This window comes from Suricata suricatta, chromosome 11, assembly GCF_006229205.1.
Source record: "Suricata suricatta isolate VVHF042 chromosome 11, meerkat_22Aug2017_6uvM2_HiC, whole genome shotgun sequence".
NCBI classification, from domain to species: Eukaryota; Metazoa; Chordata; class Mammalia; order Carnivora; family Herpestidae; genus Suricata; species Suricata suricatta.
In genome coordinates this window covers 39,855,333-39,869,185 of record NC_043710.1, presented here as the reverse complement: position 1 = coordinate 39,869,185, position 13,853 = coordinate 39,855,333, and the positions used below count along the sequence as shown (strand labels likewise).

The 13,853-nt window shown below is 44.2% G+C and overlaps 1 protein-coding gene across 5 annotated transcripts in view; it reads right to left on the bottom strand.

Annotated features, from left to right (window-relative positions):
- Positions 1-9,836, bottom strand: part of SERGEF (secretion regulating guanine nucleotide exchange factor) — a 227,839-nt gene extending 218,003 nt beyond the window's left edge. For 4 of the 5 annotated variants that reach the window (XM_029914558.1, XM_029914560.1, XM_029914559.1 and 1 more), the window contains exons 1-4: positions 9,743-9,836; positions 6,219-6,354; positions 4,905-5,060; positions 2,912-3,006 (exon numbers count right to left, since the gene is read on the bottom strand). In XM_029914558.1, the coding sequence (XP_029770418.1) occupies positions 2,912-3,006; positions 4,905-5,060; positions 6,219-6,354; positions 9,743-9,802 (447 nt within the window). In that variant the 5' untranslated portion in view covers positions 9,803-9,836. The remainder of the gene's footprint in view (positions 1-2,911; positions 3,007-4,904; positions 5,061-6,218; positions 6,355-9,742) is intronic. The other variant, XM_029914561.1, reaches the window with a different exon arrangement.
- Between the last annotated feature and the right edge of the window lie 4,017 nt (positions 9,837-13,853).

The window sequence follows — 13,853 nt, the reverse complement described above, 5'->3', positions numbered from 1 at the left end:
CTATAGTTTTCATCATATAGGTCTTTTACATCCTTGGTTAGGTTTACTCCTAGGTATTTGATAGTTTTTCGTGCAATCGTGAATGGGATCAGTTTCTTGATTTCTCTTTCAGTTGCCTCATTTTTGGTGTATAGGAATGTGCATCCTATCTTAAGTCAGGTAAATTTCTACTCAACTTTCAAGACTCTGCATAAGCCTGTTCTCACTCCACCTTCCCCTTAGAAAGGCTTAAATATTCCTTTCTATGAAACTATTAAATAATAGTTTAACACTGAGGAGTCTCTGTATCTAACACGTACCACTAAACTCTAAGACCTCCAATGCTAAGACCCTCACCTTTGTCCCCACTGCCCAAACCCAGCGCCTATACACAATAGCTGCTATTAAATAAATGAATGAATTTCTGTTCTATTTCACTTTGGCACATTCCTCCCATTGTTCGAGAGGATACAGCCTGTCATGCTTTCACCTCCCCATTCTGTCATGCAACATATTTTAACCATTGTTCTCCTCTATCTTCTTTAATCATGTGACCTAAGCTAAAAAAATTATAATGTATATAGGTTCTGAAAAAACCAACCATTTGTAATTGGCAACTGTAACACTTCCTACAACAGGGACTACAGAATCTAAATTTCTGTGCAGACCATGCGCTACACACTCAATGTCTGTGCTCCCCTGAAATTCATATATTGAAACCCATTACCCAATGTGACAGTATTTGGAAACGGGGTCTTCTGGAGGTGATTAATTAGGTCATGAGAATGGAGCCCTCATGAATGGGACAAAGGCCCTTGAAAAAAAGGCCCCCAAAAAAGGCTGGCAACTGTCCAGCAAAATAAGTGTCTATGAACAAGGAAGTGGGTCCTCACTAGACACCAAATCTGCGAATACCTTGATCTTGTACTTCTCAGCCTCCAGAAATGTGAAAAATACATGTTTGTTGTTTAACCCATTGCTACAGCAGCCCAGACACACTACAACACTGTGCAGATCATGACCTCAAGTAATATCCCACAGACCAGCAACTGTAACTCAGCAACATGACAGGAGCAGACCAAGCTCTCTCTGATGAAAACAGATCTTCCGCTGAGTCAGAGTTCAAGAAAACTAGCTAGACGTGAGTAGCTTACATGGTGAACTCATTTTAGATCCCAGCATATTTCTTTCAAAATTCCATAATTCTCTTATGACCACTTATCATATAAATATCACAAAAAAATGTGCACATTTTAAATATGATGCAGTGGAAAGAGCTCTGAACTAGGGCCAGGAGTCCTGTCCAGCACCTGTGCTGTCCACTGTGAGGCCACTAGCTACATGCAGGTACACATCAGCCAGAATGTGACTAGGTATGACTAGACTGAACTGAGATTCACTCGCAGTACAAATTGTACACCACAGTTCAACTTAGTATAAAATAGAGAAATCTGGCCATTTGTAGGAAAGTGGATGGACCTCGAGGGTGTCATGCTTAGCGAAGTAAGTCAGGCAGAGAAGGACTGATACCATATGTTGGCACTCATAGGTCTAACAGGAGAACAGGAGAAACCTAATGGAGGACCAGGGGGAGGGGAAGAGGGAAAGAGAGTTGGGGAGAGAGAGGGTCACAAAACTTGAGAGACTATTGAATGCTGAAAATGAACTGAGGGTTGAAGGGGAAGGGGGAGAGGGGAAAAGAGGTGGTGATGGAGGAGGGCACGTGTGGGGAAGAGCACTGGGTGTTGTATGGAAACCAATTTGACAATAAACTATTTAAAAAATAATAATAATAAATAAAAAATAAATTAAAAAAGACAATACAGCAACGCCTGGGTGACTGAGTTGGTTAAGTGCCCAACTCTTGATCTCAGCTCTGGTCATGATCTCACAGTTCATGGAATCAAGCCCTGCATCAGGTTCTGTGCAGACAGCACAGAGCATGCTGAAGATTCTTCCTCTCTGTCTGCCCCTCTCCCACTAGCAGGGATGCACACCCACTCTCTCTCTCTCTCAAAATAAATAAACTTAAAAAGAGAGAATATAAAGTATCTCATTAGGAAATTTTTATATTAATGACATATAAAATGAAAAAATCCATTGGATACATTGGATTAAGTTATTAAAATTAATTTCACCTACATGCCACAATATGAATGAAACTTAAAAACATCATATGAGAGAAGCCAGACACAAAAAGCCACACATTGTATGATTCCATTTATATGAAATGCCCAGAATAGCAAATCCACAGGGACAGATTAGTGGTTGCCAGGGGCTGGGGGAGAGCAGAACGGGAAGTAATTGCCATCGAGCACACAGTTTCTTCCTTAGTGATGAAAACGGTGTAAAATTAGAAAATGCTGATGGTTGCACATCTCTGTGAATCTACTAAAAACCACTGAATTATACATTTTTAAAGAGTAAATTCTATGGCATGTGAATTACATCTCAATAAAGCTCTTATTTTAAAATTTTTATTCCACTTGTTTCTCTTTACTCATTGAATACTGCTACTAAAAAATTCTAAATTACATATGTGACTCACACCACATTTTTATTGGGCACTACTGGCCTATACTATTTGCCAAGTTTAGTGTCTGTAGGTAAGTCACTTCCGTCTGGACCTGTTTCTGACATAGTTCCCGTGATTACTGATTTTAGAATTGTAAACTGTCATTAATGTCTCTGGGACATATATTGCCTTCACTGTTTTATTTTGCAAAAATTTACAATGTGTATGAGGACTAATAGAGGTTTTTCACACACAGCCTCTGTGCCCCCCAACCTAATTCTTCCCAGAAGAACCTAAGTTTTTCAACTTAAATTTTAAGTGGCCCATGGGTTTTCGAGGGCCCAACCTCTTCATCTGGGGCCGGGGGGAATGCCTTAACAGGACGTGGGTCAGCTACATATTAGGTGCCATCCTTACCTCAATGGCCTGGGGAACCACACATCTTCGAGGGCCATGAGGAACTCCTAACTGGCCAAAGGAGTTGGATCCACAAGACAGAACTTGACCATTTTCTGCAAAATTCAAATATTTACATCATAACCTCAGAAGTAAGACATCTGTGGCCACTGGGTAAATGTTGAAGGATGGGAGGAGCAAAGGGAATGAGAGGAGGGCGAGGGGCTTGTGCTTCAGCACATTCAAACCACAGACTCTGCTTTCATTGGTCCTCTAGGAACACAAACGCTAGGCACTGACTGGGCTAAGCACTGTACAGCTTCTCCATCATATTACCTAATTAATGGCAGCTTATCTGTATAAAACATTAGCCTGGTGCTGGGATGGAAGGATACTTACACCCCACTTGTCATGTTTCCATGTGACATAATTTACATTATTGTAACATTCCAGGCCTCTCTGCCTGACCCTTTGCATGCTCACTGCTTTCCAGGGGCAAAGGGGTAACCTAACCAACTGACGAGTTTGGGAGAAGGACCAGCACGTGTGTGGCTTGCCACCCTCTCAGGTACTCTGGACTGACGCATAGTAAGTGTTTCTCCTACTGTTTGCAGAATAAGCCTGGATCAGAGGAGCATTAGCAGAACCACTTGGCCTGACTATTAACCCTGTCCTCCAACTTAGCCTTTGTCATTGAAAAGCCAAGAGTGTGATCTCCAGCTATCTGAATGCTCTCCACCTTCTCACAATAGGTTCCAAAAGTGAGCGGGAAATAAGAGTGTTAGTCACAGACTCCCTACAACCCCAACACGGTCCACAAAAAGCGCTTCAGAAATGATGCCTATTACTCAGAGTTATTGCTACCAAACTCAGCACCTATTACAGAACCCCTCCGCAGAAGAGAGGCTGATGCCTGAGCAGGGTTTTAAAGAAGGGCTACAAGTCACCAGATAGACAAAAGGGGCTGTTCCAGAGAGAGAATAATGTTCTGCTTGGTATTTCTAGAAAGAAAAGTTTGGGGAGTGTGGAGTATAAAAGACAAAGCAACAAGAGGAATAGGTAGGGAACCGTAATGGAAGCTGTGTGTGAAGCCTGGGATCTGAGCTGTGCACATAAGACTCCACAAGGGTGGGGTGGGGGATTTAGTCAGAAGACACCCCCGCCAGAGGACTGTGTCAAAGAGGGAATCCAGTCAGAAACCGCTGGTGGTCTTTTCCATCCAAAATGGCCCTCTAGGGGCGCACGGGTGGCTCAGTCGGTTAAGCCTCCGACTTCAGCTCAGGTCATGATCTCATGTTTATGGGCTCGAGCCCCGTGTCAGGCTCTGCGCTGACAGCTCAGAGCCTGGAGCCTGCTTCCGATTCTGTGCCTCCCTCTCTCGTCCCCTCCCCGCTCATGCTACGTCTCTCTTGGTCTCAAAAATAAATTTAAAAAAATTTTTTAAATGGCACTCTAGACAGGGCTAAACTACTCCTGGGGAGAAGTCAGCTGACAAAGAGTAACTATTGCTAGCTGATTCCAAGAGCATTATCCTCTTAACCCTTTGGCCATATCCTCCTACACCCCTTTCTGCTATCTGGCTTTGCAGAGAGCAAAGAGTTGTGCCCAACCATATATTTTTTTTAACCCTTCAGTGGGGAAAAGCTGCCCTCACTGTTGTGCAACTGCTGATTTCCTCAGGCTTCCCCACCACCTTCCCCCACGAGTAACCCTTCACCAGTACTAACGGCCAGCTAGCTCAGGCACACGGCTACCATGAACTTCTGGGACAGGAAGTAGCCACCAAAGGTGATCTAGTCCCTTCCCTAGTCTCTGGCAAAAGTTTTCCAGTCCAAAATTTTGCTATTCAAACTCTCCTTGCAAAAGGCACCCACAACTTTCCTCAGCAACCAAAGAGAAATTTGTATATGTTTTTACACGTAAAGAGACTTTCACTTAATCAATATCACCACCATTGAGCTCTTCTCACCCAGTGCCTTTGCAGTGATAAAGATCTACCCATGAGTGAACTCACCTGTGAGAATAATGGTAAAATCCCAGCCACAGGCCACCTGTTGGACAGGACAGCCAAGGAGGGATCTGCAGGTGGTAAAATACAGAACGTCTTCTGTGTGACCAAGCCCCAGTTGCCCATCTTTGTTCAGGCCACAAACAAAAAGGCCTCCTTCACCTGCAGAAAGCAAAAGCTTTGGGTGATGGTGTGGAATTACAACTGTCAAAGCGAGCAAAAGGATTTTACCAGTTAGGTGCAGTCACAAACCCAAGAACTTCCTGCCCACCCACATTAATAAGCCATGTATGTTAATGTGCACTGGCCCAAATAGCATAGGGTGAAGGGGCTTAAGTCTAGTATCTACATGGTAACTCCAAGCCCCAGAGCAGTGGCCAATCACCAAATAGAGCATCTACTGTAACAAGAAAAGTCAACATTTATTTAGAACTTAGAATGTGCCAGAACTTAGAATTCTTATAAGAGCTTTATCTGTGGGGCCAATTTATCCTTTAGGCAGAGTGCCTAGGGCCCATAATACTTTCAGAGGCCCACAAAAATGTTTTAATTTTATACTCTTATAAAATGAGGAAAAAAAATAAATGCAATAATAATGAATTATACTAATCTTTATATCAATGCTCTCATAAGATATAATTCTTAATATTTCTTTATGGAAGAAGGGGTCCACAAAGGCAAGAGTGCCAAGGACCCCTGAAAGTCATAATGCAGCCCTGTAACTCACTGATTCTCTTCATCCACCATTATTATCCCCATCTAACAGAGGGGAAAGTGGCACAGAGAAATTAAGTTGCCCAAGGCCACACAGCTAATAATAGAACCAGGATTTGAACCCAGACAATTGATTCCAGAACTCGTGTTCTCCATCAGGATGCAATATGCCCTCCTTTCCAATATCCTGGCACCTATAGTACTTGTTAAGTACTATCATAGGTACGAGGAAGGAAATTAAGGAAAACACAAAGTTCTTGCTCTCAAGGAATATTCAGTGCAAGTGCAAAGACTTCTAACTCACATGTGAAAGTTAACCAGCAATATATCGTATGAAACGTGGTATATGTTGCAACTCTGTCATTAATTTGTCTCGTAACCTTAAGCAACTGGTTTTCCTCTCTGAGCCTCATTTGTATCAATGGGGGTGGAGAGCCTAGATCTCTGAAGGCCTTTCAGCTCTGACCATCTAGAATTCTTTGATGGTAACTTGGCTTTTTCACAAAAATGTTTTCCTCTGCAAAATACAAAAGGATGAAAGATGGCAATAAAATACGCGAGGGGTAAATGTCTAAATAAGAAATGTCTTCTCCAGAAGGATGTTACCTGTGACAATAGCAGAGTGGCCCCCTCCTCCCGTGATCCTCCTGACACATTCAGGTTTCCAGAAGTCATTCAGTTGCTGGGGCAAAAGCACATCTTCCTTGTGACCAAGGCCAAGTTGCCCGTAGCTATTTGCACCCTAGGGGTAAAATAAGGCAAAGATGAAAGAATACAGGAAACACAACTGTCAATGTGCATTTACCTGTCCCTATCTTTCTCATCCTGGCATACCTCCCAGAGCCTCTGACAGATGAGATTTCATAAGCCCATTCTTAAGAGGTTATTATATGCAACTCATACTGAGATAGTGGCCCCATCCCCAGAACAGGGCAATTTCCATGTGAGAGGAGCCCTTAGCATCCACTATGTATCCAAAGATACTCCTCGCCTCTCCTCCCAATGCCCCAGCCAACATGGGTTGCCTGTGAGGGATGGCAGGGGAGTTCCTTCTGACAAAAGCTAATTCTCTAGGGAGGCTAAGAAAAGAAATAAGGAAGCAAAGTGGGTGGGAAATGCACCCGGTGCCCTCACTGAGAAAACTGGCAATGACTTCTCTAATCAAAGTTAGCTTAGGGCTTTGTGTCCTCAAGCAGCTCACCTCATTGTTATTTCATTGTACAGTGAAAGACGTGGCAATGATCTCTAAAGGCCTTTCCAAGTACAATGTTTTGTGACTGGTGAGATTCCTGTAAGGAAACAGACTTCCCCTTTGTGAGCAATATGTCTACTTTTGTGATTATGAAATAAAGGTCCAGAATCCCTAATCCAAAACTCTTGCTGCCAGATGTATTTCCAATTCAGGATTTTATAGACTTAAAAAAAAATAATACTGTATATAAGTCCAGGAGCAGTGCCCCATAAGCAAAATAGTATTATTTCTACAGTAAAAGGTACAAATACTCACATTAACTGGCAAAGAGTATAAGTAGCATTATGTCAGGTCAGTTTGGGTTTTTAGAGTTTTTTTTATATTCAAAACTGAAAATAAAGAATTGTATATCGGCAGGAAAACCTTTTTTTTTTTTTAGGAAAATCTTTAGATTTCAGAAATCCTCATAATTCCTTATAATTACTCCTGGCTGGTTCTTTCTAGAGATAAGTAGTAAAACCTTCCGAATGTGTGTGTTTTTTAAGACATTTGACTGAGGGAAAATAATTTAAAATAACTACCCAAAATAGATACATACATACAAACTCCTGCACCTTATGGTCTATTTCACAGCCACCCTGAGCTGCAAGGACTCCAAGTGGAAAGAGCAAGCCTTGGCAAGGTCCCAGAGGCCTTCAGGGCCAGTATTAGCTGCCAATTACGACTGCTTCTTCAATACTCGGTAGTCACCCTTAATTTCCACAATAACAGAGGAGATGGACATTACCGCTCTCACAAGAAACTAAGGCTCAGAGAGGTTAAGTAACTTTCCACAGTTGGACAGCTGGAAAGGCAAGAAGTCAGATATGCCCTGCTCCTTCCATTAAGCTATACAGTGTCCGTAAGGATAGATGGTGGAATTCAGCCCAGGGCTTCCCTGGAAAGATGCTAACTGTACCGCTGTATCTATAATAGCACCCCATCACTTTATCCCCTTTTTATGCTTGCTTTCTCTTCATTGCACTCCCTGACATTACATTTGCTGGGTTGTTTACCGTCTACCTCCCCTACTACAAAGTAAACTCAATGAGGGCAGGAACTTTGTTTTGTTCACTACCATTTCCCCTCTACCTGAAACTATGCTGACCCAAAGAAAGTGTATATATATTTTAGAATGAATTAGTGAATGAATATAAGATCTGAGGAGGCCCTACCTAGGAAAGATCAAATGAAAGATGTGCACACTGTGGAGTACATATGCGCAGGATGTCTCCATCAGCCCAGGGATCTCTGTGACCACCCCATTACCAGGACTACAAGCTGCTGAACAGAAAGTGAGAGAGACACGGGCACTTGGGGCTCAAATTATGGCACTCAATGTATGGAACACAGCAAGAGGCCCCAAATCCAGCAAAACAAAAGAAAATTAATACAGCATGTTAGCTCTACTTGCCTCCTTTCCTTACAAACACTCCAGACATACTACACACAACACATACACACACAATGCCAAGGAGGTAAATTTCCTTGTTGTGGGCTGAACTGTGTTCCCCTGAAATTAATTTGTTGAAGCCCTAACCTCCAGTACTTCCGAAGGTGACTGTGTTTGGGGACAGGGCCTTTTAAAAGATAATTAAGGTTAAACGAGGTCATAAAGGTATGGCTCTAATCCAACATAGGAAGGAGGAGACACAGGGATGCTCTCAAACACAAAAAAAGCCACATGAGGGCACAGTGGGAAGGGGGCCATCTGCAAGCCAAAGAAGGAGGCCTCAGAAGAAAGTAAACCTGCAGACACCTTGCTCTTGGACTTGTGGCCTCCAGAACTACAAGAAAATAAAATTCCATTTTTTAAGACCGCTGAGTCTGGTATTTCTCTATGGCAGCCCTAGCAAACTAACACACCCCTCCACCCATATAATGCAGCAGGAAGACCACCAGGCCTCCAAGCAGTAGACAAGGCCCTATCTGACACGCAGACCCCAGTCTGCCCCCTGGGAAAGGCCAGCACCAGCACCCACTGCAGGCACACATTGAATCCCCAACTCCGCCCCCAGCACAAGTGCCACCGCAAAGCTAGTACTCAGCCAGCTAGACTACCTTGGACCACACAACGATCTCCCTTCCGCCAGTTTACAGCCTTACACTCAACAAGTGCTGCCTGGTGCTGATCATTACCTTTTTCTGACTAGTCAATAAATGCTGGTTTTAACAGTAAGACAGGTGTTATCCCGCTCCCTCGACGCGAGAGCTGGGTCTTTCAGTTTTGTGTTTTTCCCAAAAGACCAGAACATAGGCATACAAAAGGGTCTCATTCATTCATTAGTCCACAAATATCTGCTAGGCACCATGAACAAGACAGGCACAACACCCACCCTTGTGACGCTTACATTCTAGCCCGAGAGAGTGACATTAAGCAGACACCCACGGCCCCAACACAGGCAAGATCCAGTCACAGACGAAGATCAGCAAATGTGCACGGTCAAATACCGCAGGCCTCGCATCAAAAGGTGCTTCCGCCAGGCTGGGGTGGGGCTAGGAAGGGGCCGGCATCCTCCGGGCAACGAGAGGGTGAGGAGTACAGGTGGCCCTACATGGCTCTGGGACGGGGCGCTACCTCCTCGCCGTCTCTCCGGGCGCTAGCCCGGCCTGAGGGCTCTCACGGAACCACACGATCTGCCCAGGAGGCAGATGCTTCCCGCGGCGCCGCAGCCCCTCGCGTCCGGGCCCCAACAGCCAGCAGGCCCCTATGTCACCCGTGAGGACCTCTGCGTCCCGACCCTCTCCTCCTCAGGCCCCAGCCTAGGGTTCTCCAACCCAGAGCCCGGCCAGGACGTCCGCCACCAAGCCCATGACCGCCCACGCAAAGACCTCCAGCCTCCTCAGCCTCAGCGCCCCTCAGTCCCAGCGGCCCCGGCCCGGGGGCGGAGTCACGTACCCAAGCGAAGAGCGCGGCCTCCGCAGGGGCGGCCTCGGAGGCTCCGGATTCCCGCTCCATGTGGGAACGCTCCGCAGGCGCTTCCGGGAGGGGTCGGGGGTGGAGCCCGCCAGGGGAGGGATTAGTAACTGGGGTGTGGGGCCGACGGGGGAGGGGTCTGTGGTTGGGAGAGGCCGGGGGGAGGAGTCTGCGGTGAGGGCGGGGCCATAGCTGGGAAGGGGTAAACGGTGGGGTTGGGGCAGACCCGCGGAAAGGGCCAGCAGTGGAAGTGCAGCCCGCATCTGGGAGGCGTTCTATAGTGGGCGCGTGGCCGGCCCTGGAAAGGGGGTCTGTAGAGGGGGAGGTGCAATACCTGGGCGTGGTCTGCGGTGGGGGCGGGGCTGGAGCGGAGAGGGCCCCGCGGGAACCTCCAATGCCTATGGAGCCACCTCCCAGTCGCCCCGCCCCGGCGCGCTCTGAGCGACTCCACCTCCCGCTTCCATCCTTGCAGTGCCTCTCTACTCTCTCCATTCCCATGCACTCTATTTTTAGTAATATACGAGGGCACTCCGTTCTTTCACGTTTTTATTAAGTTGGAGTCCCAAGACAGCCTGGAGGGGCCGACAGGGCAGGGATTGTATCACCATTTGACAGGGAAGAAATTGAGCCTGGGAGGGTGGAAAGGGTCCCGTGCAGTCTTAGCGGAGCTGTCTTTGGATCTGCTTTGGTGTGCGTTTGCAAAATCTGAGAAAGCTTTTTGGTAAACGACTGTGCAGGAACTCACACCTCGGGACACTGAACTGAGGAGGCTGGTTCTCATGGATTCCTACCATGGGCAGCCTCTTAACCCTCAGCGCGCAGAGCACCGTCCTGCCCTGATTCCGATCATCAATACTGGATAATTATCACCCAACAAAGGTTTTCATGTAAAATGGATTTTAAGACACCCTTATACACTACTAGTGGGAACTAAGTTAAGTACATTTTCCTGAAGGAAACTGGGGTAATGCAATTTTCCTGAAGGAAAATGGGAATATGAATTTGAAGTAGATAATTACCCAGTAAATTCCACATCTATTAATTTATCAGAAGAAAATATCAGAGCTTTGCACTAAAGCTTAGAATGCAAGTTATTCATTATGGAGTTGTACGTAATAGGAAAGAACTTATTACCTGAAAGTCCAAAGTTAAATTGATTAAATTATTGCATAGCCATACAGTGAGTGGAATACGCGGCTGCCATTTTAAAACTATGTTTTGGAAGATATTAAGTAAAGGAAGCATTCATGATATGTCATAAAAGTATTATAGCAATATAATACCGCAATTCTACACACACACACAAACACATAGACTCAGGGTGGGTGGATTACAGCTGAATTTTATTTTCTTTTTTGTACTTTTTTTGTACATAACCTCCATTTTCCAAGACATACATAATCTTGTGAGTACAAATGGGGTCACACTAAAGATGATAATCCATATTCACTAGTTCTTGACCCCCCTCTGCTGACATAAGCCTCCAGTCCTCATTACCCTTTATTCCTGGACACCCTGGAGTGTATCTCCAGGGAGCTCTGAACACACCTTTCCTGTTCTTTCACTTCAACTGCTCTCTTAGCGTTTCCGCTTGTAAGTCCACTTGAGGGCAGCACCTCACTGTTCCCTCTCCCAGACAGGGGCATCTTGAGAATATCCATGACCATGCTAAGAAAAATACAAATTTCTGAGAGAGGTATCCAGAAACCAGCATATGACTTGCAGTCTGTTAAGAGGTTGGAGAGGCTTAGAGAATTCTGATAGGATATAGGGGGACTGTTGTGAGCCCACTCACTGCTGTGAGTCCCATCCATCTCATGTCTCAGGAAAGGGTGCTTCTGCAGAACCACTTAGAGAGCTTGGTATGTATCCCTCCAGACTGAAGGCGGGGCAAGCTGTAGATTTGTGCTGAGAAATCCAGTGACTTGTGGCCAGATAACTATTCTGATAGTTGAGCAAAGAGAGATTGATGCTTTGGGGATGTCTCTCATGCCCAGAGTATCTCTGAGGGAATGGTCTTAGACCCTGTCTAGGGGAACTTCTGGAGGGGTGAAATAGAGTTAACCACTAGATTCCTAGAGAGTGAGGGAGATGAATTCAACAGCCCAGCCAGAGAGGTAGATTTACCCACATCAAGAGATTCCCAAGAAATAAAAAGATGGGAAGGTCTTCCAAAACACCCACAGAGGATGAGTCAGCTTTAAATACTTACCAAGTACAGAAAGCACTGATGCCAAGTCACGACAGTATCAGACCAAACAGAACTTTCTACTCATTGCCTCTCCTCCCCACCACCATTTCAAACCCTGGAGGAGCCAGAGGCATCCTAGTGAGTGGGCATGAAGGAACAAGAAAGGGAGAAATCAGAAGCTAAGAATTGAAAATGAGCAGAATATTCAAGGCTAGGACCTGAGATTTCACCTGAAGGGGCAAGTAGAACTATCAACAGAGTCAGTTTTAATAGAGGATCGGGAAGGATACAGTTGTCTTCCAATTTAATCCTTGAATGTACATGCATCATACTTCAGTTAACTTACGGTTATATTATTATATCTTTTAATACAATTTCTTGGAAGTGTTGAGATGTTGCCACTATTTCAACGACATACATGATACTTTTCATTAGCTCTTCCCATACAACCTCTTCCCATTAGCAACCTGGTTGAGTTGCAGTTCTTGGATGGGGCTAAATTCTTTGATGATATCACTTTCAAATGCCTTTTTCCCCATAAGAAGAAAGTATACTTTGGGGCCATCCAGACTATATCTATGTACCATGCAAGTTAAGAAATGAATTTAGACTATCTTATTTTGTAGATGAGAAAAAAAACCAAGGCTCAAAGAAGTTAGATGATTTACTCCCAGGTCATATTTCCACTTCTGATACAACGAATTAGCTAGCTGCACATCAAGCCTCTCCCAAAAAGAACTAGAAAAGCTGGGGGATAATATTTTTAAAAATCTATTTCAAGTCATTGGAGAATTAGCAATGCAGTCAGAACTTGAAGGGCCACAATCTGGAAGCTGAGAGATTATATTTGGCACTGCTTTTCCACTTGAAGTGTTTGCTAATTAGAAACTGGGCTGAAAGCTGCAGCTGAGAAGCTGAACTGTACCTTTCGCAAACTTACAGGGGTGAGAATGACAGGAGAAGGGGACAAAAGGAGGAGTCCAGGGCCTCCAAGGAGAAGTCCTTGTACACACCCATAGCTTTCCTTTGGGATCCCTAAAGCACTGCACCGTGAGAGTAGAGATGAACCAGAAATAAACCAGCCCTCACAAAGACTGAAGCTCAGCTTCAAATTAGCTGAATCCCTAACTGGACTAAGAAGATCTTCCCAGGGCATTATATACTGGCTGCTAGAAGCCAAAGTGAATTCCTTCTGGAGGAAGATAAAGTCATCCAGAAGCTATGGGAGATGCTGGATCAGGACAGTGAGTGTATTAATGATTCTTTACATCTGGATAACACATTTCTTTTACAATGTCCTTTTACAACATAATTCCTCCAACTAACTCAATGAAGTAGATTTAGCTAATGATACAGTTAAGAACATGAGATTGAGACTTTATCAACCATTCCAAAAGTAGTTCCTAAGTTCCAAGTGTGTCAGGTTTCCCTTATATCTCATAGTCACAAGCTTTTCAAGAAGTATAAGGATGTTACAGATTTCTTAAGCTTATAAAATTGCTAATATATATTTAAATCTGTTTTTAACATATTTGACAAAAAATAAATGCTTATTAAGAACATGAATTTTGTGTACATTTATATTATCCCATTGAATAACAGACTTGCAAATCATAAATGTATATTACATAGTACAATAAGAACTATACTGAAATGGACCACAGCATCTTTACACATTTCCTAGAAATTAATATATGGACTCTACTATGTGTGCCTTTAAAGAACTTCAGGAATTTTTACTTTTTCAATTTGGAAGCCAACTTACAAATTAAGTATAACTGTGTACATTCTGGTGCACAATTACAATTCTAGAACTCCAAATTACAACATAGGCAGATTAAGAAATATAGGCATTCTGACAACCAGCTTTTAGAGCTTTCTTCAAAAAGTCAGGAAGATACC